Source organism: Onychomys torridus, chromosome 2 (assembly GCF_903995425.1).
Source record: "Onychomys torridus chromosome 2, mOncTor1.1, whole genome shotgun sequence".
In the NCBI taxonomy this organism is placed as follows: Eukaryota; Metazoa; Chordata; class Mammalia; order Rodentia; family Cricetidae; genus Onychomys; species Onychomys torridus.
The window spans coordinates 84275981-84299912 of record NC_050444.1 but is presented as its reverse complement, the minus strand read 5'-3'; the positions used below and the strand labels follow the sequence as shown (position 1 = coordinate 84299912).

Genomic DNA, 23932 nt, shown 5'->3' with positions numbered 1-23932 from the left:
GGAGGGGTCAAGATCATGATGGGAAAAACCACAGAGACAGCTGACCTGAGCTAGTGAGGTCTCACAGCTGGTGAGCTTGCATGGGACTGAACTAGCCCCTCTAAATGTGGGTGACAAATGTGTGGCTTAATCTGCTTGTGAGACCCCTGGAAATGAGACCAGGACCCCTCATACATAAACTGGCTTTTTAGAGCCTATTTCCTATGGTGGGTTGCCTTACTCAGTCTTGATGTAGTGGGGAGGGACTTAGTCCTGCCCTAACTTGGTATGCCAGTCTTTGTTGACTACCCAAGGGAGGCCTTATCCCCTAGGAGGAGTGAATCGGGGGCAGGGGTTGGATGAGTGAAGGTCAGGGGAATGGAAGAAGGGTAAGGAGGGGGAACAGTGGTAGGTATATACAATGAAAAAAATATTAAATTAAAAAAAAAAGCTGTCTACCAGAAAGACATGGTTTCATCTGCTAACATCATGAGGTACCTGTTCAAAAAATACCTTCCTGGAGAGCCTTCCTATCTACAGTGGTAAGTTCTCCCCCACTCCAAAGTTATTATTGCATAGGCTTTGACCTCTACTGTCTATTATCTGTCAGCTATCTGTTTGTCTATCATCTATCTATCTATCTATCTATCTATCTATCTGTCTGTCTGTCTATCTGTCTATCTATCTAACATCTATCTTTCCATCTATCTATCTATCTATCTATCTATCTATCTATCTTTATGTAACGTATGCCAATGTTTGTTTAATACGGTATTTTCCAATAGTACTTTCTAAATGTTCTTCACATGGGTTGTATAAGAAGGTAGTCAGAAGTCATAAAAAGTCATGGAATACTGGAAATTTGGCTAGTGTGACTGAAGATATAAATATTTAATGTTATTTCATTTCAATTAATTTAAGATAAGTAGGCATATATGGGTTTTGGTTACCATATGAAACTATGCAGATTTGCTGTTCCTTTCCATAGATACTCATATGTAAATTCCATATGAGTATTATTACATTAGGCAGAGAATTTGCCTAAAAATATGCCTGGCTACAAGAAATTCCTGTTGATTAGATGTACAAATGAACACATGGAGAAATTCTGTATATTATCATTATATTTTAAATTTTAGTTTTTATTTTATAAATGATCATACAAAGAGCTAAGCTTTACTTTGGTGTTTTCATACATCACTCTACTTTGTTTTTCTTCATCCCTTATGTCCACTTTTACTGGTCCTCTTTTTCCCCTCACCCCATCTATTTCCCCCTTTCTCTTTCCTGCCATATGATCATCTATTATTTTTTTATTTATTTGTTTAAGCTTAACAAAAACCATGTGTGTTGGGTACTCTTTTCTTTTGCTAGTAGTTAAAGATACAATAGTATCTTACGGAGGAATATGGATTTAGAAGCAAACAGGACATGAACTCAGCAGTGTCTGATGGCATTCAGACATTCATCCTTGCTGAGATTGACCTAGATGGTCCTCTATGGTCTTTCCAACTCTGAGCTTATGTGGTTTTTCTAAGAATTTCCTTCTTTACCAGAAAATGGAAGTGCATGGTTTAAACAATTGATTGGGCCAACCAACCTTACATTAAGTCCCTTGTCAATAGCTCAGCAATCTCTGATTACATAAATGGAAAGAATACAGACTCTTCTTCAACCCACACCCCCTTTATTTCATGTCCCACACCTCATGACTTACCAGTTTCTGGGTCACAGAGCTGTTCACAGGCATCTGTCGTCCTCTGTCCACAGAGATCTCTCACCCATGGAGAGGTGGCATTGATCTGGTAGTACAGGGACAGCTTGGCAGGGTTTAGCCAGTCAGAGATATCCAGGTAGCTTCCTTCACTCACCACAAAGCTGCTCCCTGTGGGTGAAGAGAAAGCAACAACTACTTTCTCTCCAATTTCAGAGTCATTACTGGTGCTGAAGGAACAAATGAGCAAATAATCCACCCCCAATTGTTACAATTCACTCACCTAAGAACATTTGAAGAACCCTTACCCTGTGTCATTATGGTGTCAAAAGTCAACATGAACTAGTTCAGCCTAGTGGGTAAGAGCGTATCTGAGAACTGTGTTTAGATCCAGACATTGCCCTTAGAGAACACGGACTTTGTGAAAGTTACTTAGTTACTCTGGCCTTGACTGCTCATCCATAAATGGAAATATTAATGAGAGCCAACTCAACTGTGAGAATGTAATAGATTGATGTAAGGTGTGTAGACAGTGCCTGACAGGTGTTAGCAAAAAAATAACTAAATGTTAAATTTCAAAAGGAAAAGTGACTGTCACCCAGGCATCGCTTTGGAAAAGAGTGTACTAATCCTCACCATAGCTGAGTTGATAATAACTACATGCAAGAGAAGAAACATGGAATCAAGGCCTTTTCCTCTAGTGTGTGCTGTACTTTCTGTCATTACTTTTGTACTGTTAGGATTCAAAGTGAGGGGCTCACACACATACTTGGTGAGTGCTCTATCATGGAGCTGTACTCTCAAACCAATTTATTTTATTCTAAGGGAGATATGAAATTAAAATGTAGATAGTGATAGACAAAGACATAGGGGTATTTTCATGGAAATTCCTAGAACCTTTAAGGAAAGAAACCATACATGGTGTACACACACACACACACACACACACACACACACACACACACACACACACATTGATATTGATCTTAGAGGTATATACCTATAATTTTAGTACTCAGAACATGGAGGTAGTGAATTCCAAGCCATTAAGATCTACACAATGAATTTCAGGTCAGCCAGAGATGCAGAGGGAGACCATGTCTCAAAAAATCAAGCAAGCAAACAAATGAGATACTTTATGTTTGGAGAATACAGGAAAAGAAGTATGTGGGGGCTGGGATCAAAGGGTCATGTCAAGTCCCACCAGAATGGCAGCTATGAGTCACTTCCAGTAAGATCTTTACACACAGGCCTAAAAAAGCCAGAATAGGCTGAAATTTAAGGTTTTATTATAATCAACCCATTTTCCAATGAAGATCTTAAGATGTTCCTAGAAACTTATGTAGGTCAGAAAAATCTCTAGCTATGTAATCTATGAATTGAAATATTCCTCATTGATTCATAAGATACATACACACACACACACACACACACACACACACACATACACACACACATATATATTATATGCACATGCGATACATTATCCATTTCAATGTAATTATTGTATAATTTTCAATGTTTACATACACACTATATATATTCCATACAAAAATCACACATTCTCATATGTACACCCAGTTGGAGGAGGCAAGAAGATTATTCAGATTGACTAAAATAATATTGTAAATGATGAATATATGTAAGAAGCAATCATGCAAAGCAGAGGTTAAGCTTCACAGAGTAAAAATATGAGTTTGAATAGGACTAAATAAGACTTGAAGAACAGTTCTGGACTTGTGGTAGATCTGTTAACCTGCATCACAGGGAACAGAAAACTGTGTCCTAAAATTAATATACCCAAGCCTTCCTACCTTGTTTGCTTCTCTTTGTCACACCAGGAAACAACAACAAAATCAAGTTGTTTTTCCAGGCAGACAATGCAGAATATATAGAATATACACAAATAGGAAGATAGTGACAGAGAAGCGTACACCAGAGGGGAAACTGAGGCAGTTACAGAAACTGAGAGAATGAAAGCTGAAAGGAGAGTCAGGGAGCAGAGTTTTAACAAGAAAGAAAGGGAGAGCATTGGGTCAAACACCGATAAAGTCAGCACTGAGGTTAGCAATGTAAGAATTGAGTTCAGCAGAGTGCACGTATTATGTCAAATAACACAATATTCCAGATGGAGAGGACTGGCTGTGACAGTTCTCTGGTGTCTTTGGGAAGTCAGCTATGCTCTGTCCATCTGCCTACCATGGAGTTGGAGGTCAGTTTAAGATTCTCCTGCAATAGAGTAGAGACATGCCATAGTTGCCTGTAGCTCCTCCATGGCCCCATGTGATAGCTAGACAATGGCAGAGGTCCTGTTCTGCTTAGATCCTCTTGGGTATCATCCTTCTCAAATCACTTTAGGTCTGTGGACTCTCATGGCATGGGCTTGATGTGTAGGGATGGTCCTTTGCATCCAAAATATTCTGTTAAAACTCAGTAGTCTTTTAGCTGTGATTGTATAAATGCAATTTGATTTTACAGTCCCTACAATAGCTCATACTTTAGGGGGAAATACATCAATAAGTCTGTTGTTCTTCTCTCTCTCTCTCTCTCTCTCTCTCTCTCTCTCTCTCTCTCTCTCTCTCTCTCTCTCTCTCTCTCTCTCTCTCTCTCTCTCTCTCCTCTTGAGTGAAAAAACCTTTTGCAAAATGAATAATTACCCTTAACTTAATTTATTTTGTATATTTCACTTTGCTCTTTCAAATTTTGTTCATGTAGGCAACAACTGCATTATTAATCATCATATGTTCTGACTAGCCTTAGTACATATTTTATCCCCACAGCAATCTCATGAATAGGAGAGGACAGAGCTCATGTTTACCTTCTTTTAGAGGAGAATGATGACTCTCAGAGGGGTGAAGTAGCTTGAGGGAGGACAACAAGCAGTTTGCAAGACAGCTGCCAGGGGCCTCATGTCTTTGATGATCACATTGCCTCATTTGCAGCCTTTAGAAGCCTGTAAAAGTACAGTGAATGAGCAAGTCAGGTCATTAAGTTCATTTGCCTGAGACTCAAGGTGATGTTAAGCCCTTTTGTCTTTCATATTGTGAGGCAGTGTTCTGGTTCTCTAGTCATGCGAATTGGCCTTGAAATCCTAACCATGTTTGTTCTCACTGTGGAAACTGGGGCCAAATTAAGTTTGCAAGGGATTTCATTTTATACCTCTTCTGTAAACTTCTGTAAAAATTAGCTCTTGCCGTAATACATTTCTTCAAGTTAAAAGTGAGGAGGCTTGGTGATCTCAATAAGAGTCTTATAACCTTCTCTTCTTCAAGTTAGAATGAAAGGGACCAGACTTAAATCCATGGTCAGGAAGGGACATTTGTTCTTTTGTTTGTTCATTTTTTTTATTTTATTAACTAATTTTTCATTTATTTTACTTCTAAACTGCAGGTTCCCCTGCCTCTTCTCCTCTCATTCTCCACCCTACCTCCTTTCTGCTCCCCCATCCATTCCTCCTCTGTTCAGAAAGGGGCAGGCCTTCCATGGGTGTCAACAAAGCATGGCACATCAAGTTGAGATATGACTAAGCTCTTCCCTTTGGTATAATCAGTGTCTCTCACAATCATCATAGTTATTACAGGCAATAATTATGATGCATTGATTGATTATTCTTCATGTTGGCGAATAAATAGGGCAGGGATCGTTAACTTGAAAATTAAGGATCTGAATTGGGTCAGAGGCAGGTAATTTTACAAAATCACAAAGCCGTGAAGTTCAAATTCCACTCCAATACCTGTGACTGTCTTTGTGAAACTGCCTTTCTCTGCTCACTTCTCCTAGACTCGGCACTTGAAAGGGACTGTTTCTGAAGAGACAGATTCCCAAGCTCTCGTTCCCTGTATTGCCCAAAACAGGACAAGATGCCTAGGTACCCACTGAGTCTCGAACCACTGCTTCCCACTGATTTAGGAAAGCAAAGTGACGCTGTTAGTATCTATTCTGTGACCTACCTTTGCTCTGTTCTCCTTGGTCTGGAAATCCCATGATTCCTATAGAGAGGGAGGAAGGATGAACTGGGATTACAACACAGGCTCTGAAGCCAGGCTTGCTGGAATCTAATGGTGCCTCCTGGAGTCTTACAACATGTTGGTCTCTAGCAAGGCAATTACTCAACCTATTCTAGGCTCAATATTGTTTTCTATAAGATACTTAACATTAGAACCTACCTACCTTATAGGGTTATTTGAAGGTATCATAAACTAGCAACAAGCATGCAGAACTTCCAGCACTACTCAGAAGTAGTTGACCTTTCTATATGTCTTTGCATCCTCCATCACTATAATAGTCTTATTCTTGTAGAAGCACTCGCTGACCTTGAGAGAGAGATCTGGGCTCCTTTCTTTGGTTCAGTGGCTCTTTGCACACACTTTACTTTCAACTCACACCAACCACACCTTGTACACACCACCCAGTTTTTGATGGCAAAAAAATTAAGTGGAATCATCTCTAAGTCCTCATCTTTCCCACACCAGGTGGAGAAAACCTGTGAAGAGAACCACAACCACACCATACTGAAGAAGTAAAGTCTTAACTTTTGAGACAGAGATAAGACAAGATCCATGTGAGGGGGAGAAAGAAAAACACACACCATAGCAAGAACTTTAAGAGGAGAGCTATAACCATAGAGATAAAAAATCATGAAACCAAGGAGGGACCACAGCACCAACAATACTGTCTATGCTAGCAGCAGGAGTAATGACATCATTTTCAATAACCAAGGGATGTCTATATACCCAGAAGTGTAGTCATTGGTTTTCATATTGTCTACAGTACTTGTAATAAAGAAATTTGGTTTAGTATGCTCATTTTTTGATGGGGAAACAAGAGTCCTAGAAGTGTACCAATTTGACGATAGAGGGATGGCTCAGCAGTCAAGAGAGTATATATAAACTACCTAAATTTGGTTCCCAGAATTCAGTTCAGGAGACAAACAGCTGCCTGTAATTCTAACTCTAGGAGTTTCAATATCCTCTTGTGATATCTGAAGATACTTGTGTTAATGTTCACCCACACTGACAAATAACTATATACACAAATGAAATAAATCTCTGTGCCTGTTTCAGCAGCATCTATAATAAAATTGAAACAATACAGAGAAGATTAGCATGGTTCTGGTCCAAGGATGGCACAGATTCAAAAAGCATATATCTTGTACTAGTTACTACAAAAGTTGTTGGTCAAAACACAACTGTGGGATTTGGAGAGGTCACCCCCAGGGCCCTCAACTTCTGAAGTAAGTGGCAGACAATGGATGCCTGCTCTTCTTCACAGCATCACAATAAGTCACTTTTAAGTTTATTGGAGAAATTATTAAGGCCTCAATGGGGGTTGGAACTTCCAGGCCAATGCTGGGATGGCTATCCACTACATAAGTTCCTTGATAAGTTGTATGTTTGGACCTACATAATTGGTCTTAATAATAAAAATCTGGAGCCAGATATCAAGGTAAATGCTGAAAGATCAGAGAGACAAAGGAGAAAGCCACAGCCACCTCTTAACCTTGCCAACTCCTCAGCCTGAAAGGGCTGAGTCTTTGTCTCCCCCACCTTATATTCATCTCTTTGCCTAGCCATATCACTTCCTGTCTACACTTCCTTAGTGCTGGAATTAAAGTATGTGCCTCCTAAGCGCTGGGATCAAATGCATGAGATCTCAAGAGCTAGAATCAAAGGTGTGTGCTGCCACTGCCTGGTCTCTATGGTTAACCAGTGGCTAGCTCTCCACACTGATCTCCAGGCAAGCTTTATTTGTTAAAGCACATACAAAATATCACCACCGAAAGGGGAAAAAAGAGAAAAGGGAAGAAAGAAAAACCCCAAAAGAAATGGAGTGGTCGATCTAGATATGTAAGAGATAAAGATTCAGGCTCAGAGCACCTTGGCTCCAAGGCCAATGCTCTTCTACCTTGCCAAGGTGAGTCTTTTGGCTCTCCATCCATTCCAGATTATATAAGAAACACAGAGGAAGCAAGATAAGAGTCAAGGAGGTAATTTTGGAGGCAAAAACCACAGTTCTGTGCACCTATTTGATTTCTTGTATATGTCAATTAAACTCAGTTCCTCCCTAGTCGTCATTTTGTTTACTCTGCATCCTTTCCAGATTATGGGTGAGATATCCCCCAGCCCCATTTTGTCTGCATCCTCAATCAACTTCAACTTTGAGGGAAACTTCTTTTCCCTCCTTGACATTAATATGCCAATAATCATTTGTATTGTTCATGCAAAAGTAGATGAGGCTAGAAAATAGGCAATGAAGCCAGTGATGAGAGGTTGTCTTAGCTGAGCCACAGGACAGGGGATTTTGTGTGACCCAGTGGTTGATGTCTTCTCAGAAGCCCAGATCCCTGGACATGGGTCTGCCACAATGACAGAGCCAATGTCACTTAGACTTGATTAACTCATGCAAGTGGAACCTTTCAGCCTGTAGTTAAAATTTCCTCAGAGGCCTGCTGATGAATGACAGTGGAGAAGCAGCACCTGAAAAGCAGGTTTCTATCTTGATCTTCAGTGCTTTTGAAATGAACAAGGCTGGAACCTTGTGGACATTGTAAAGAAAGAACAGATAGTAAAGATACCTGTTCAAAACTGATGAACTGTTAGCAGGATGTTACACTGTATTGATAGAAAAAAATGGAATCCCAGTGAAGTAAGGGACCTTTCCCAAGTGCAACAGCCACTTGGCTGAGCAACATCTAAAAAACAAATCTCCTTGTGCAGAGTTCTTAATGGTACTTTCTTTTAATTTCATGTCAGCCATGTTTCTCAGTGGACCACCTCCAGCCCATATTCCCACAAAACCCTAGTTATCCCAAATCATCCATTGACAGACAGATACTGACTTTAAGAGTCAAAACCAAATTGTAAAAGAGGACCAGAATTTGACCATGTTTTCAAAGGTGTTTTGGGGAGTCTGTAAATTCTGCCTTCTCACTTTATAGATGGGAAGACCAAAGCAGAGAGAGGTAAAGTAATTTGCAAAGGGAACAGTGCTTTGAAATGTAATCCTCAATGGCATTTGTTACCTTCAAAACTGCTGTAATTATCTCATTTCTTTTAATCAATCACACTCCAACTTAAGTTTCTCTTTTTCTTAAACTCTCTTAACCTTTCATTTCTTTTCCTCTGGTCTCATCTTTCCATTACCTAGGCTGTGCTTTTCTCAAGGAGAGGGATTAAGGCAGCCATTCAAGGACTGTTGAAATGACTCAGGGATTAAGAGCTTTTACTGCACAATCATGAAGACTAGAGTCCAGATCACAGCACCAATATAACAAGCCACACATTCCATTCATATCTGTAACACCACCTCCAAAGGAGCATAGACAGGAGCATTACTGGGACTTGCTGGCTTCTAGCATATGTGAGAAAATATGAGGTTCATGATAAGGAAGAGAACCTGCATCCCTGTAATAGGTAAGTAAGAGAGGAGAACATCCAACACTCTCTTCTAGCTTCTACATGTGTATGCTCCTACACATACACATAAACAAGTGCTCACATGCATCCCTACATACATATATATACCTTTTATGTAACATCCCTAGAGTAAGAAGCTTCCTAGAGTCTGCAAGAACATCTCAAGTGATCCTGTTCAAGTATCTGTGGAGAGCTCATCCATAAATGGGACATCTGTGTTACTATCCCTCCCTTGATGGCTCAGGCAAAATTGCATAACAAAGAAGCACACAATGACATGTGTCAGCTATATTCCATTGCACTATGAAACAATCTGGCCCTAAGTAATGCCATTCCTGCCCTATCCTTCTATCCTGTACCTGACTCTGGGATAGGTTACAGAAACATAGTGGCCCATTGCAGTCATAAGAGGAAAGCATGCCATGATCAGTTCTCTGAGAGACCAGAGAGTTGTCTTTCCAAGCAACGGGGACATAAAGTGTAAATAGGAAAGTGAACAGCAAGTATCATCCCTGGCCTGTGATGATAAGTGATGACTGAGCTGGGAGCAAGTGAAAATGGAATCATAAGAGGATGTCAGGGAGGGAGTATGAGAGCCAGAATGCTAGGCAGAGCAAAGAGACTGTACATATCCAGTGCCATCCTTAAGGCTACAGATCACCCTTCTACCTATGCCTCGCATCTGAGTGTATCTCCTTCAACAGGAGATGCCATAGACAGAGAAGGTGATAGGTACCAGGGCTTCTGGACAGATGGAGAAGAGTCACGGGGATTGTCTCTTTGACATGTCCAATCCTTATAGGTTAAAAACAAAACAGAAATCCACAATGTCTTTGGCTTTGAAAAGCCATAGTTTGTTCTTAATGCCCTTTTTCTTCTACCAAAACAAGATGCCAAATGGGCCTCTTCCATCCAGCAGCAGTAACAACTCAAGGGTATATAACAGTTTCAGCAGCAACAAGGAGTGTGACAAAGATAGCACTAAGGACTTTTAAAGTATATCTCTTAACATTTCCAGCAGATACTTGATCTCAATTTCATTATATGTAAGGAAAGGGGTCCAGAGAGAGAAGCAACTTGACCTGTTTATAGCACTTCTAGTATCAGATGCAGAATTTGAATCAAGAACAAGGAGTTTGCAAGCCTCACTACTTCACCAGTCCATTGGCTGCCTGTAATTAACAGAAGAGGGCTGTTCACTTTGAAGTGCTTTAGATAAGGATAAGTCTGATTTGCTCATGAGGAACACGCTTCTGTTGTTTTTAAATAAGAGTTTATGAAGGAGAATGCATACAACATAAGAAGTGAGAACTGGATAGATAGGACTTAAGAGATAAGAAGAGTAGATATTTTAAGGCCAACACAGCTCGTCCGTAGCCAACAATACCAAGTTTTAGTAACTAACATGATTGAAATTTGCTTAATTGAATTCCCTTATTGGAACCTCTTTAATGAAGAGATTAAACATTTTTTAGGTCTGCATTATTAACTACATACAAATGTGTGTTTTTAATGTGCTTAAGGATATTTTGAATTCATTTTACCTTTTTATAATACCTGCTTGGAAATGTAATATCCTCATTATAGGAAAGTCAGAAACGTCAGAGGACTGAAAAGCGTAAAAGTTCCCTTTAAATGGCTTCAGTGTGCACTAAAGAATTATACCCCCAAAGCCGCCTGAAGAGTTCCAGGAGTTCTGGTAGCCATGAGCCCTTGGCTCTAACCTTGGCTACCCCAGAGACTAGCCTGGAGATTTGACAAAATCTCTTTAGTTTCTGAATCTTAGCTTCCTCTTCTGAAAAATGCAGGTTGGAAGATCCGAACTCAAGGATCTTTAAAGGCCTTTTCTACTCTGGTGTGCCACAAAATTTCTGTTGGACATTTCCTCAGCTCATGTTCACAATGACTGCTCTGCTGGCAAACACCTGACATGAGCAGAAGCTTTTCCCATCATTATTCTAAATAAAATCAGCTTGAATTCATGAATATTGTATTTATATGTCCATTAGTCTGTCCTTCCTTCCTTCCTTCCTTCCTTCCTTCCTTCCTTCCTTCCTTCCTTCCCTCTGTCCATTAATTCAGTAAGTCAGTTACCTGCCCTACATCAGTTAATAGTTGATTTATTGTGATCCAAGGTGACTGATAAAAACTCCCTGCAGTAAGGAACAAACACAGAAAGAGAGAAATAACTCAGGTTAGTGTCGGGGTGGGGAATAGACAAACAAGAAACTGACTATCCCACTTGTGAGTTATGTCTCTTCACTCTTTAGCACCTATTTCCTAAATGTTTCCATGGGTGAGACAGTGTATTAGGTGCTGGGATGCAGTCCTAATAAGAGAGGTGAACTACATATGTTATGGAGTGTTCACACTGATGCTAGAGCTCAGGCATTCACAATCAGCATAATAACTTGCTAAAATATGTCCCAGCAGAGCTATTCTTGACAGCCTGGGCAAGCAGAGGCAGAGTGTGGAAAGTACTTACCCCACGAAGGGGTTAATAACCCTTACTTCTAGATGCCAGAAGCTTTTCATCTGACAAGAAGGAAACGATTAGATGCAAATAGAGGAGAATTTGCTGAATCCGCAAAATAGGAAAGAGGAGTCAATAAAGCCAATAGCCATGGCACTGATGGAGATGTTGCTGAAGACACCCAGTCCACCACTAAGAGTGATCAGTGCCACAGCTAAAACAAATTGTCCAGAGAGCATAGGTTAGGGATTCGAAAAGGTAATGCAAATGGCTAAACCTTGGTGTTGAGAATTGATGGATATTTAATCCAACTCTCAGCTTTGTAGCTGTAGAAACTAATGTCCATTCAAAAAAAAAAAAAAATACATGTGTCCCTAGAGAATATGTGGGCACTACCAGGGACCATCTTAGAATTAAAACTAAACAAGAAGAAAGTAACCAACTGACCACCAACTCCTGTTGGCCAAAGCTGCAGACTCTTCTCTTTGCTACCTTCATTTGCTCCGTGAGATAGTTATAAATGTCACTTCATTTCCAGTGTATAGATGAAAAAACTGAGACCAAAGAGGTAAAGCAGATTCTCCCCACCCCTGCTTCTCTAGTCACACAACTAGATGGGAAGAGCGTGAGTTCTGAAATCTGGTCTGCCTGCCTGAACCCAGCCCCACAGGCTTTGCCTTCTGTCTACTTCCTATTCTCTAGCAGCCCTGTGGGGGCCCCTAGGGTGGCTGCTACTCATTTGCAAAAAAACATATTTATTGTATCATGAGTGACAGTAATTAATGACTTATCTGAGTCAAGGAAAACTTGTTCAGTAAGCACACAAGGAAGAAAGAGAAAAATATAGCAATCCCCTTTCAGGGAATGGAACAGACTTCTCACTGTCACAGATATTTCCAGACAGAGGAGGGGTGAATGACCATGCCCTATCCTGGAGAACTACTGGTAACCTAGATAGAAACCAGAGGAGCTTTCGTTTACTCATTATAGCCTGACTTCCTTTCCCTTTGCCAGGAGTAACCATTTTACCTCTCCTTTTATGCATCATGAGGTCTGTGTCTTTTGGCAGATCATAAATCAGTTCTGCGAGTCTCGAGGACAAATCCCAGGACTTTTAATCTTTAATATTGGGCATGTTTAAAGTGGTGAATATTTCATGAAGGGGTTGTTGCATTTTAACACATCATTAGCAAGTCCTACCCCTCCCCCACTGGCAAATTACTGCAATCCAAATTCAAGGCTCTCAGTCTTTTGAGTCAATTTCCCTTTCCTCCTGCAAGAACCAGTTCATTAGATCACACATACAGCACACCCACTCAGTGGACCACCCCAGGCATGGTGGTGGAGCAAGGCTTACAGAAAGCATTACTGCCTGCAAGAAGGCACCCTGATGATTTACCACATGCTCAGGGAAAGGAAAAGTAGATTTCTCTATTCTGTTTCTCCTCTGTCTTTCAACAATCTTTTGAATATTTCAGATTTTACCACTGACCCATTCATTCTCTGACTCCATATTCCTTCTTACTCCCATTTCATTTTAACCAGTATTTATGAAACCCAGGTTATTTGTCATACACTTGCAAGGTGCTGGCCACACAAAGATGAATACACATTATAATACATAGAATGAATTAAAAGTTTGTATGTTTCTCTCAGAATGCTTTATGGAAGGTCAAATGTATAACACTCCTGGTTCCTTGTTGACAAGAGGAGGCTTACTGGGTAAATATAAATGTCTAGAAACAAGTAGTTATGAGTATAATTTCACAACCTTTTCCTTGCTGGTCTTGCTTACATGGTCTTTGCTTTGTTTACACAAAGCTGAGAAAGCATTAATTCATAAGATGGTAAGTAGGTATAGATGATTACCTCAACTGTGATGACCAGATTTCAATACCTTAAGCCTTTATAGTAGAACAAAATAACTGGTTGATTCTCACAATTTTTTTCTGTGACCTCCACTTTTGTACATGGCATACTTGAAGCTCCCATATGTGTGTGCATGCACACCCACAATAAATAAATAGATGTAAAAAAATTAAGTACTTAATTCACAATTCCTATTTCAAATAGCTTGAGCTTATTAGCATATTGACTCAGAGACTCATAACCTTCTTCACTGAAGCAAGGATGATAGGAAGCCTTATTTTTCTTGAGGTCAGCTTGAAATAAATCTAGCTGGAGTTGATATGTGGGCTCTTGTCAGGGTCCTCATCTCTGGAATGTGACTTCTGAGTATCTATCGTGTTCTTTTTTTTTTTTTAATTTTTAAAGAGATTCAAAATGTGAAATACAAGAAAAATGAAAGGACAAAATTGAAAAGTCCTTAAATCTTCCACGTTGAATAATACATATCTCTCACCATGTTGTGAAAAGTTTCAGTCAGGCCAACCAGAATTGCTCTGATTCACCAAATGATGGGAATGAAGGCACTCTGGCCATCAATAACCAGGAAGTTTATCAAACATAGCTGATGCTTAGATGTTCACTGGGCTTCATATCATTGAGTTCTGAGGCTGACTCTCTTCTAGGCATCCAGCTAAGCCATGTGGTTACCCAGGTGTATTTCACAGAATGATGATTCTGCACATTGTCAGACCACCAAAGTTGTCCTAATCTTTTCTCAGTGTAAGTACTGGTGATAGAACTTAAAACAAGTGCCCTCCCGCTGAGCGCAAACCCCAGCCCGGCAAGTTTCTCACAATAAAGTTTGTGGGAAGTTGTGTGTATCATCCCTATGAAGAATCACTCCATGGAGAGCACTGTAGCCCCCAAATTTACTTTTTAGAGAATCTATTTTTAGAGAAGCATCTGTCAACATTTCACAAGTATACCTTTGGTAGAAAATAGCTAATTTAACTTTAAAACTTCACACCTTCTGAAATACACTGAGCAGTTATCATAAGGAACTTTCTGAAAACCGTTACAGAAGTCTGAACTTTGGAAATAGATAGACAAGGCATGCTGAAATGAACTCAGCCAACACAAGGAGATACTTATACAGTGTGGACAGCTAGGGGGCACTCATGCAGCCCCCAACAGACAAGGCCAGTGAAGAAAACAAAAGGGCACAGTATTGGGTAGATACATAGAAGGAAGGAAGCACACAAGAGATAAAGAACAGGACAGGAGCAGAGAAAGAGACTAAAAAGGAGGTCACAGGGGAGAGGTGAAGACAGGTAAACTGGAGGCAAAACACCTTTCCAAAATAGGAAATCAAAATTTTCTTGAAGGAGTTGTCATTTGACCAAGGGCTTATGTGTTGATGGACAAGGCTAGCTCATTCCACTGGAAAACATTAAATTTTCTGATTATGCTTGTAAAATACATATTCACTATCATACTATATAAGCATTTATTTATACATACATATAAATATTGTATATATAATCAAATATGTACAGTTTTTTGTTTTTGTTTTTGTTTTTAGAAAATAGGCCCTCTGTCACTAGCTAGCTACTTTCTGTCTCCTTATCAAATTGGGAGCCCTATAATCACTGAACCTTTGTGTCTCTAGTGTAGAGCTGAGAGCTTGGTTAAATGTAGACAAATTTCTAAACAGTCTTATTAAATAAGAAACACAGAGCCAAATACAGAGGTAGTAGCCAAAGAGACCAGAGAACTAGTGAAGAGCCACAACTGCCTTATCTTACCACCTCGCCACCCTCGCTTCCCCAGAGAGAGTTTTCTCCCCTCTAATTTGTGTTTTTATTGCCTTCCTCTTCTGCCTTCTCATTGGCTCTAAGCCCAGCCACATGACTTCCTCGTCACTGTCTGTCTATACAGACCTCCAGGTCTCTATAGTTGGTATTGCGATTAAAAGCTCATGTCACCACGCTTGGCTGTGTCCTTGACCACACAGAGACTCTGCCTGCCATGCGATGGGATTAAGGGCATGTGCCACCACCGCCTGACTCCTGTTTATGGCTATGAGACCTCACTATGTGACCTCTCAACTCTAGGCAAACTTTATTTATTAACATACAAATAAAATCACATTTCAGCACAATTAAAATATCACTACAGTTAAACGTGGCCAAAATGTATTGGATAGAAGATAAGTAGTTAAAGAAACAAATGAACAAATTCATAAACCCTGTGTTACCTACAGTAGTTGGTGGGTATAGCACCTTTTATTTTTTCACGAGGCCGTTCCAAAGCTTTCAGGAAAACCAGGGAGCCGAGAAACAGTCTATGTGTAGAGGCAATGTATCTCAACACTTGTTTCCTTTTCATTACAGGGGAGTGCAGTTGTCATGAAGGTTACGCCCCTGATCCAGTTCACAGACATCTGTGTGTTCGCAGTGACTGGGGGCAAAGCGAAGGGTGAGTGACACAGGATCTCAAGACTGGGAAGTAGCTCACCAATTCCTTTACCTCCTGGTCTAGAATCTGCAGAAAATGAGTGACTGTAGAGTGCTAAACCCTAAATGGAACTTCTGTACCAAACCTCTCCCAAAGGCTTCAGAAGAGGGGTCAGGAAGATTGTAAGAAGCAGATGTAGACAAGCAGAAGGTGTCCTCCAGACACAAGGAAACAGATGCACATATGAACTCACAGGGATTTTGACAGCTTGCACAAGCCCTGAGCATGCTCAAGCAAGACAAAATCCCAGCAGAGAGTAGAAAGAAGTGGGTGTGAAGTCTCACCCATAACTAAGGAAATAACAGCATTTTGATAGTTTCTGGAAATTGTCTTAAAAGGGGTGACCCTTGGTAGATCAATCACTCTCTAGTGCAGGCCTTCTACCCAAAGTATTTGGTCAACACAAACTGAACTTGATGGGTTTGAAAAGGGGAAAACAGAAAGAGAATATGGAGTTGGGTGGGTGGGGAGGTAGGAGTGGAGATTAGAAGAGTTGAATATTATCAAAATACATTGTAAAAATTCTCCAATGATAAAATGTTATTTTAAATATAAATCAAAACCACACTGCACACACACACACACACACACACACACACACACACACACACACAGCCCAGTGAAAAGTGAAAGCCATTTTCCTGCTGACTCACACACTTCAGTACAGGAGGTACATGATTGATGAAACTTCCAGAGAACAAGCACTGACACTTCATTCATACACCCAAACAGGAAATAATAAAGTATGCTGAGGAGGAATTGGGTTTTCCTATATGAACTCAGGAATGGACAAATGAGATTAACAAAAGTGTTGAATCCTTCTGTGATGTGAAGACATTCCTTTAAAATGTAGAAAGTCACATCCAGTAATTACTTCTATGGAATGTGACTGTATAGCTTCTGTTGAACAGTTTGGCTCCCACTTGCTTTGGACTAATACCATGTCTTGTCTTCTTGTCTTCCATTTGCTCCGTTATCTCCCCAGACCTTGGCCTTACACAACACTGGAGAGGGGTTATGATCTGGTGACAGGAGAGCAGGCCCCTGAAAAGATTCTCAGGTGAGTTGACAGTCTTATTGAGGTATAATGCTTGGGAAAGGAGAGAGGTTAGACAGCGTGTGTTTGTGCAGTCTTAAGAGTGTTGATCCTGAGCCTCACTGAGTATAAAAGAACTCTTATTAGCACTGTGCAGCATCATGGACTGGGTTGCTATGGGAATCTGGTTCCTGTTTGTCTGGCTTCTAGACTTATAGACTCAGGTACTTGGACTAGAAGAGGCATTGCTGATTATTCAGTCTACCCTCTTAAAAAAATATTCTATAACCTTGGACTCTGCTCATTACCTCTGCCATCTCTATGAAATTGTGTGTAAAGCTTCAATATTTAAGCAGATAAAGGCACAGAGTGAATTAAGGGGCAGGCCAGGGAATAAGATGTTGATTTGAATTGATTTAGAGTCTGTGCTTTCACCCTCTGTGCCAGACTGCTCCTTCTGACTTTTTATGGAACTCCTGCTGGGCATCTGGACTGTTGGAAAGCTGAGCTACAATAGTCCCTGTCTTCACAGTGTCCACTTATTACTCATGCAAAGATAACAAGCAACACAAAGCAATGCAAGGACCAAATGATGAAAAAACTTAAGAGACAAGCATCTCAATATGAGTAAATCTAGATAACACTGTGCTTTGGGGACTAGAGAGTACTCAGGTGGGTGGAAAAATGAGAAAATGCCCTATAAGGGAGGGGGAGAGGGCCCCCTTTTTCTTTTTACTCTTTGCTTCCCGGGGAGTTCCCCAATGGAAACTCTTACATTGCAGGTCTACTTTCAGCTTGGGCCAAGGCCTCTGGCTTCCGGTCAGCAAAAGCTTTGTGGTTCCACCGGTGGAGCTGTCCATCAACCCCCTGGCCTCCTGCAAGACTGATGTGCTCGTCACAGAAGACCCTGCAGATGTCAGGTAGGGAAGTCATCTTTAAGCATCACAGGCATTCTTGTAAAGGGACGAGTTCATTAATGTTGATAGAGGCCTGGTATATGTAAAGAATGTTGTCAAATCCATCTGCTGTGAAGTCTTAGATACACTATCTGTTACTGGGCTACACTGGCTTACATTCTACCATCATTGCTCTCCTTCTGTGATTTTTATTAAAAAAAAAAAAAAAAGACCTATCAGAGGCTGATATAGCACCTCACTCACTGTGAGATTTATTATGGATGAACTTATCATATGATCACCATTAATTAGCTGTAGATTGGAGAGTCATGCAAGTTTGAAGGATGGGCTGTTTTCTATTGTGAGAATGACTTTTAGAAAATCCACAAGTGTCAAGTCCCCTTGATCTTCACTTGTGAAATAAATGTGACTGCATCTCTCCTTCCATGTTTTGACCCTCACAACCAATTTTCTTGTACACTTATTCTGCTTTCTTCTAATTAGTGGCTTATATATTATGCTGTCCCATTATGTGGTGCACTTCTCAAGGTCAAAGAAAATAACTTAGCTCTGTAATCCCCAGTTCCTAGTGCATATTGGACATCTACTAAATGTTTATTGATTTCATTAAGTCAAGGGCCTTAGATCTGAACCTAGTACAAGGCTGGATTTTTCTAGTAGAGACTTACTTCCCTGTCTCTAATATGATTAAAGGAAATGTTCTAGAAATTATGATGTCACCATAACTAAATTCTAGTATTAATTATAAAAGCAGCTTGCACACCACTTCCTGATGTGGAAACCAAAATAAAAACCTGGCCCTGATGACTACCTGTGACTATAATCCTACCACTCAACAATTGTCACAGGTTCATTATGAATGGAAATGTTGTCAACATGTATATGTTGTCTTCTGAGAACTCACTGAGAAGCAGCTCCCAGCATCTGCTACATTTCATATGGAAGAATAAGACTAACTGCTTTTCTGGGCTATTAATATTTTTCACAACAGTGATCTTTTAAAAAATTATATAATATTGGTGCTAAAGAGAAGAATCAACAGTTAAGAAGGTTTGTTGATCTTCCAGAGGGCACATGTTCAGTTCCAAGCACTCATATTAGGTGGTTCACAACTAGGTATTTGTAACTACAGATTTAGAATATACAATATCCTCTATGGACTCCAGAGTCACCTGCACTCATGTACATATGCCAACACATATGCACACATAAATTAAAAATTTTTAAAGAAATTTAAAAAGTTAATTTAGACAGTGAATGTATAGCATTTGTAAAATGCAGTGACAAATAATGAAAAACTAAAGAACAAACATATTTTTGTACATACAAACTGATTCATCAGATTTCCATCATTTCTATGTTTTTATATAGAATTGACATAGATGAAACTTAAGGAAAGCTTGTGAAAGTCTCTGGGTGTTCCATATCACAGAGGTAGAACAAGCTACATCTAACAGAACCACTCTCGAGGAGCTCTAATGACCTCTCAGCTAAAATCCCTGGAAAGGCACTCTGCTAGCTTTCCACGGAGCTATATGTGATTTGGGATTTTAGTGAAGATGTACGTGTCAGATGCTAATGACCACTTGCTGTCGAGTTGTAAGGGCTGGGTGAGAACTCCATTTCCACCATGTGGAAGCAGTATGATGCAGCCCAGTCTAACTTTGTAAGTTTCCATTTCTTTGTCTGTAAAATGAAGATAGCAGGCCTTGCTCATCAAGTATAAGAATAATAGCTCAAACCCAGTCATGTGATAGTACCCTATGTACTAGATTCTCTACTGATGCAATTGCATTGCATCTTTGTACCATCATCCCACGTAGCTATGCTGCTATTTTCATTTTATTTATAAACATTAAGCAAGCAGACCAAGAAATGAACTTAAAGCCCAGATTGTGTTCTTTTACTAGGTAGCAGTGAAGCTAAGTTTGGGTCTTTACTCAGCAAGGGTGCATAAAGATTATAGTCATCCATGTGAAGTGATTTGCACTAAATTGGTGGAGTTTTCTAAGCTACATTAATAAACCTTGTTTGACATGGCATTGCCCAGGCAAGCATATCATGAGTGTTTAAAATATTAATAAGTTCCAGTCAGGTTTAGGTAATATGTTAGAAATTAATAAATAATAGATCACAGTTACAGATAACCAATATTGCTGACATAGAATCACAGCAAGGAGATTAGAATGAAGACGGTGGCAACTGAAGCCAAAGGGAGGCAGAGGTACACACTACAGTAAGATTGCAGGAGTGACTAGAAGGCACACTGCAAGTTTGCACTGGGAATCCAAATACGGGATGAATTTGGGGAGAAGTATGCACCCTCTCTCACAATCAGAGTCAGAACAGCGTGCCCCATGTGGTAGCTAAATTTAATACAACTAGTATTAACAAAATATGGCCATCCTAAGAAACAAATTAAAGTTTTTAAGTACTCACCACAGGGGTGTAAATTAGTGTGGTGGTTTGAAAGAAAATGAGCCCCATAGGGAGTGGCCCTATGAGGAGCTGCGGCTTTGCTGGAGTGGGTGTGGACTTGTTGGAGGAAATAGTGACACATTTCTTTGTTGGAGGAAGTGGAGACAGGTTTTGAGGTTTCCTATGCTTAAGCTACACCCAGTGAAGCACAAAGACTCTTCCTGTTGCCTACAGATCAAGATGTAGAACTCTAAGCTCCTTCTCCAGCACCATGTGTGCCTGTATGCCACCATGTCCCATCATGGTGATAATATACTAAACCTCTGAAACTGTAAGCTGGTCCATCTAAATATGTTTTCTTTTATAAGAGCTGCTGTGGTCATGGTGTCTCTAACTAAATAGAAAACTCTAACTAAAACAATTACCACTGTGGTAACCAGTCAAGCAGTGTACACTCATGTGAGATGTACAGACACCAACCACTAAGTATATGTGTAACCAAAACTTATGCGTATGTGTATAATAGTGCTGAACCACAGATTCCAGACACAAAAGAATATACATGCTCTTAAAATGATTTATACTATGACATTTTGTAGTTTGTAAAAGCTTTGGTATCACTTTGGGAGACAGAGGATTAATGACTAAGGGAAGGTTGGAGCTCTTGTGTGGTGCTGATGAAGTTTAGTATTTTTATCTCAGCTATGCTTTTATAAACATTTTTTCCTGAGCATTCATCAAATTACACAATTTCTGTGAGAATCTTTAATTTTGATTAAAAGTTTAGTGTTTAAAGTTACAAACCTTGGAGCTCAGCTGAACCACCCCAGTTCACAACTTTATTCCATCAAATACTTGCATGTGAGGTTTTTTGCATTTATGTTTATGCTTGAGGACATTGGAGATAGATTTTTGTTTTGTTTTGGTTTTGGTTTCTGTTGTGCTGTGTTTTTATATTGCATAATAAAAGAGAGAAGATTAAATGGTCCAATACAAGTAAAGTGCTGAACTTGACAATGGTTAGTCCTCTAAAGACATCGATTATCATGCTTATGATGATAGCACAATGGATTTTTCTCCTCTTTTCTTTTCTTAGTTCTTTTCTCTTTCCCCTGCAAAAAACGATGGCTCTAATGGAGGATGCATTTTTAAAACAACAGTGTCTTGGTGCTGAGGGCTTACGCTAATCTCTGTGTCATAGAATTTAAATCAATATGGGCAGTCTCCTGTGGTTTGCCAGGCCTGTGGCTTTATGGACATGAGTATCTTTATTGAATAAATGAAGAGTCACATGTGGGTTGTCAGAGGATGCTTTGAGAGGTGGAAAGGAAAGAACAAGTTGTTTTCAGAAGATAGAAAGAACATTGGCCATTAAGTATAGACCATGGGAGAGCTTGTCTTGGCAAAGTCGAAGGTGGAAGAAAAAAACTTTCAAGTCAGAGTGGTCAAGGGGCAAAAGAAGAGAACTGGAGGTCTCCTTTTCCCTAGCCTGCCTCAGCATGAAGCTGCTGGGAATGAGAGTTTCAATACTGGAGACACTAATCATACGAGCTGCAAAGGTGGGGGAGCTAAATTTCATATGAATTTCTTTCAGTTCTTCAGAAGGATAAAAAACTGCTAGAACCTGGTGCCTCTTGTGTGCCAGGCACGGTGCCATCACCCTAGGGTAACAGATATGAATAAGGCTTACCTCTGCTTTCAGGAGTCTCATGGCTTAGCAAGGGGCATGGAACAAGAGACTGACTTGAAAAAGGAAATAAAAGTTCCTTGCAGAGAGGGAAGCATGGCAAACAGCATTTCTTGCTGCATATAGGGCCTTCTTCACAATTTCTCCTGGAGCTGGATCTTCTTATAAGAGAAATGTGAGAATAGCTATTGTAGTTAGAATAATAATCATCCACAAAGCCCAGCATTTGGAGCTCCTTCGTGATTTTTCTATGATCTCAATCAATGAAAATGAAATAGTGAAGTACTGTTAATTCCTGAACAATGTTGAAAGAATAATGGGGTAGCAGAATGCAAGCTAACACTGCACACTTGGTGATCGCTTTCCCATTGAATTCTTTCTGAATAGAATTAAGAATTTCTTCTTGTTCTTTTGCCCTTTCAATTCCAAGCCCTGAGAATTTATTGAACACATATTATGTGGATGGCTCTGTAGTAGAAGATACAACATATAAGACAAGAATCTCAATGTATTAGATGAGACAGAAGCCACACAACACATACACACAAAAAAAAGAAAAGAAAGAAAAAGTACTTTGTGGTATTCAAAAAAGAGGGAAATTTCCAGGCAGAAAGAAAACATAAAGCTAGAAGTAGTCAGATACATCTAGCCAAGTATGCAAGATGCCACGTTGTCACCCACTGGTCCAAACTTACTGGGAAACCTGTTAGAAATGCAGATTCTCATACTGTATCTATGGCAGATTGACGGTGACACCCAAACATATGAGGTCCTAATGCTTAATCATCATAAATATTGTTTGTTTTTCTAAGAACTTTTTATAAATGTTATTAAGACTCTAAAGACTCTAACATAGTATGGTTTTCCTGGCTTCTGGGTAGGAGTTGAGAACACCACAGCTAGTGCTTTTGTTAGAGGGAAGCAAAGCGTATTTGATGCACATGGAAGAGACAATGTGAAGGAATATGATGTTGATGTGTTACAGTCATGAGCCAAGGAAAGCCAATATCCAGCAGAAGCTAGGGAACATAAAAACAAGATTTTACACACACACACACACACACACACACACACACACACACACACACATGCACACAATACCTCCACAAGAAGGATGACCTTGATTTCAGCTCAGGGATACTGATTTAAGGCTTCTGGTTATATTTCAAGCCACCCAGTTTGTGTGACTGTCTATAAGGAATACAGGAAACAGCACCTACTGAATTAGATATTCTGGAGATCAGCCCAGAAATTTAATGGAACAGGTTCTTGGATGATTCTCTCTCTGAAGTTTGAGTACTAGGAAATGAAACAAAGAAGAAAGTTACCCTGCTTAACTAGAAAATAAAATGTATGAGGGCTTCGACACTCTAGGGTGGTCTTACCTCCTGGCATGGTAGGCTAATATATTCCCAAATGTTACTGTGGTGCATTATTCCTATCTCTTTTTATTCTTCTTTTCCATTTTTCCTTCTGGATTGACTTCTTTTTTGTGCACACAGTTGTGGTCAAACCCAGTCTTATAACCGAGACTCATTGCCAGAGCAAAGTGGTATCTACCTCTCAATACTCCAGTATGCCTGACACTCTGCAACACTAACAACAGCCCATGTAGCTCAGATAACTCAACTCAGTTTCCCAAGGCCACAGCCAGTAAATGTCAAATCAGAATTTGAATCCTGGAACCAGGCCCCTTTGAGCCTGTGTGTCCCATCTGTAGGCTCTGATGCCTCTGTTTGTCTAATCATGGGATATTAGCCAGTGTTTCAGATCAATGCTTGAAGGGGCAGACTGCTCTGTTTACCTTGTCCTGAATCACAAACTCAATCTCTACACTAAAATGTTACAGGACTTAACTACATGTATTATGATTACAGGTAGTATAGTCCCCAGGGAAAACTCAGAACACATAGTGTAGATGTGGGGCA

At 39.9% G+C, this 23932-nt stretch overlaps 1 protein-coding gene and 1 non-coding gene across 2 annotated transcripts in view; both read left to right on the top strand.

The window, feature by feature from the left end:
* Astn2 (astrotactin 2) overlaps positions 1 to 23932 on the top strand; it is a 935232-nt gene that overhangs the window by 400610 nt on the left and 510690 nt on the right. Inside the window, exons 7-9 of the mRNA XM_036178556.1 lie at positions 15823 to 15907; positions 16932 to 17006; positions 17765 to 17902. Coding sequence (XP_036034449.1) covers positions 15823 to 15907; positions 16932 to 17006; positions 17765 to 17902 — 298 coding nt within the window. The remainder of the gene's footprint in view (positions 1 to 15822; positions 15908 to 16931; positions 17007 to 17764; positions 17903 to 23932) is intronic.
* LOC118578965 lies at positions 6744 to 6850 on the top strand. Its single transcript, XR_004944346.1, has one exon. It is a non-coding gene; the product is annotated as a U6 spliceosomal RNA (small nuclear RNA).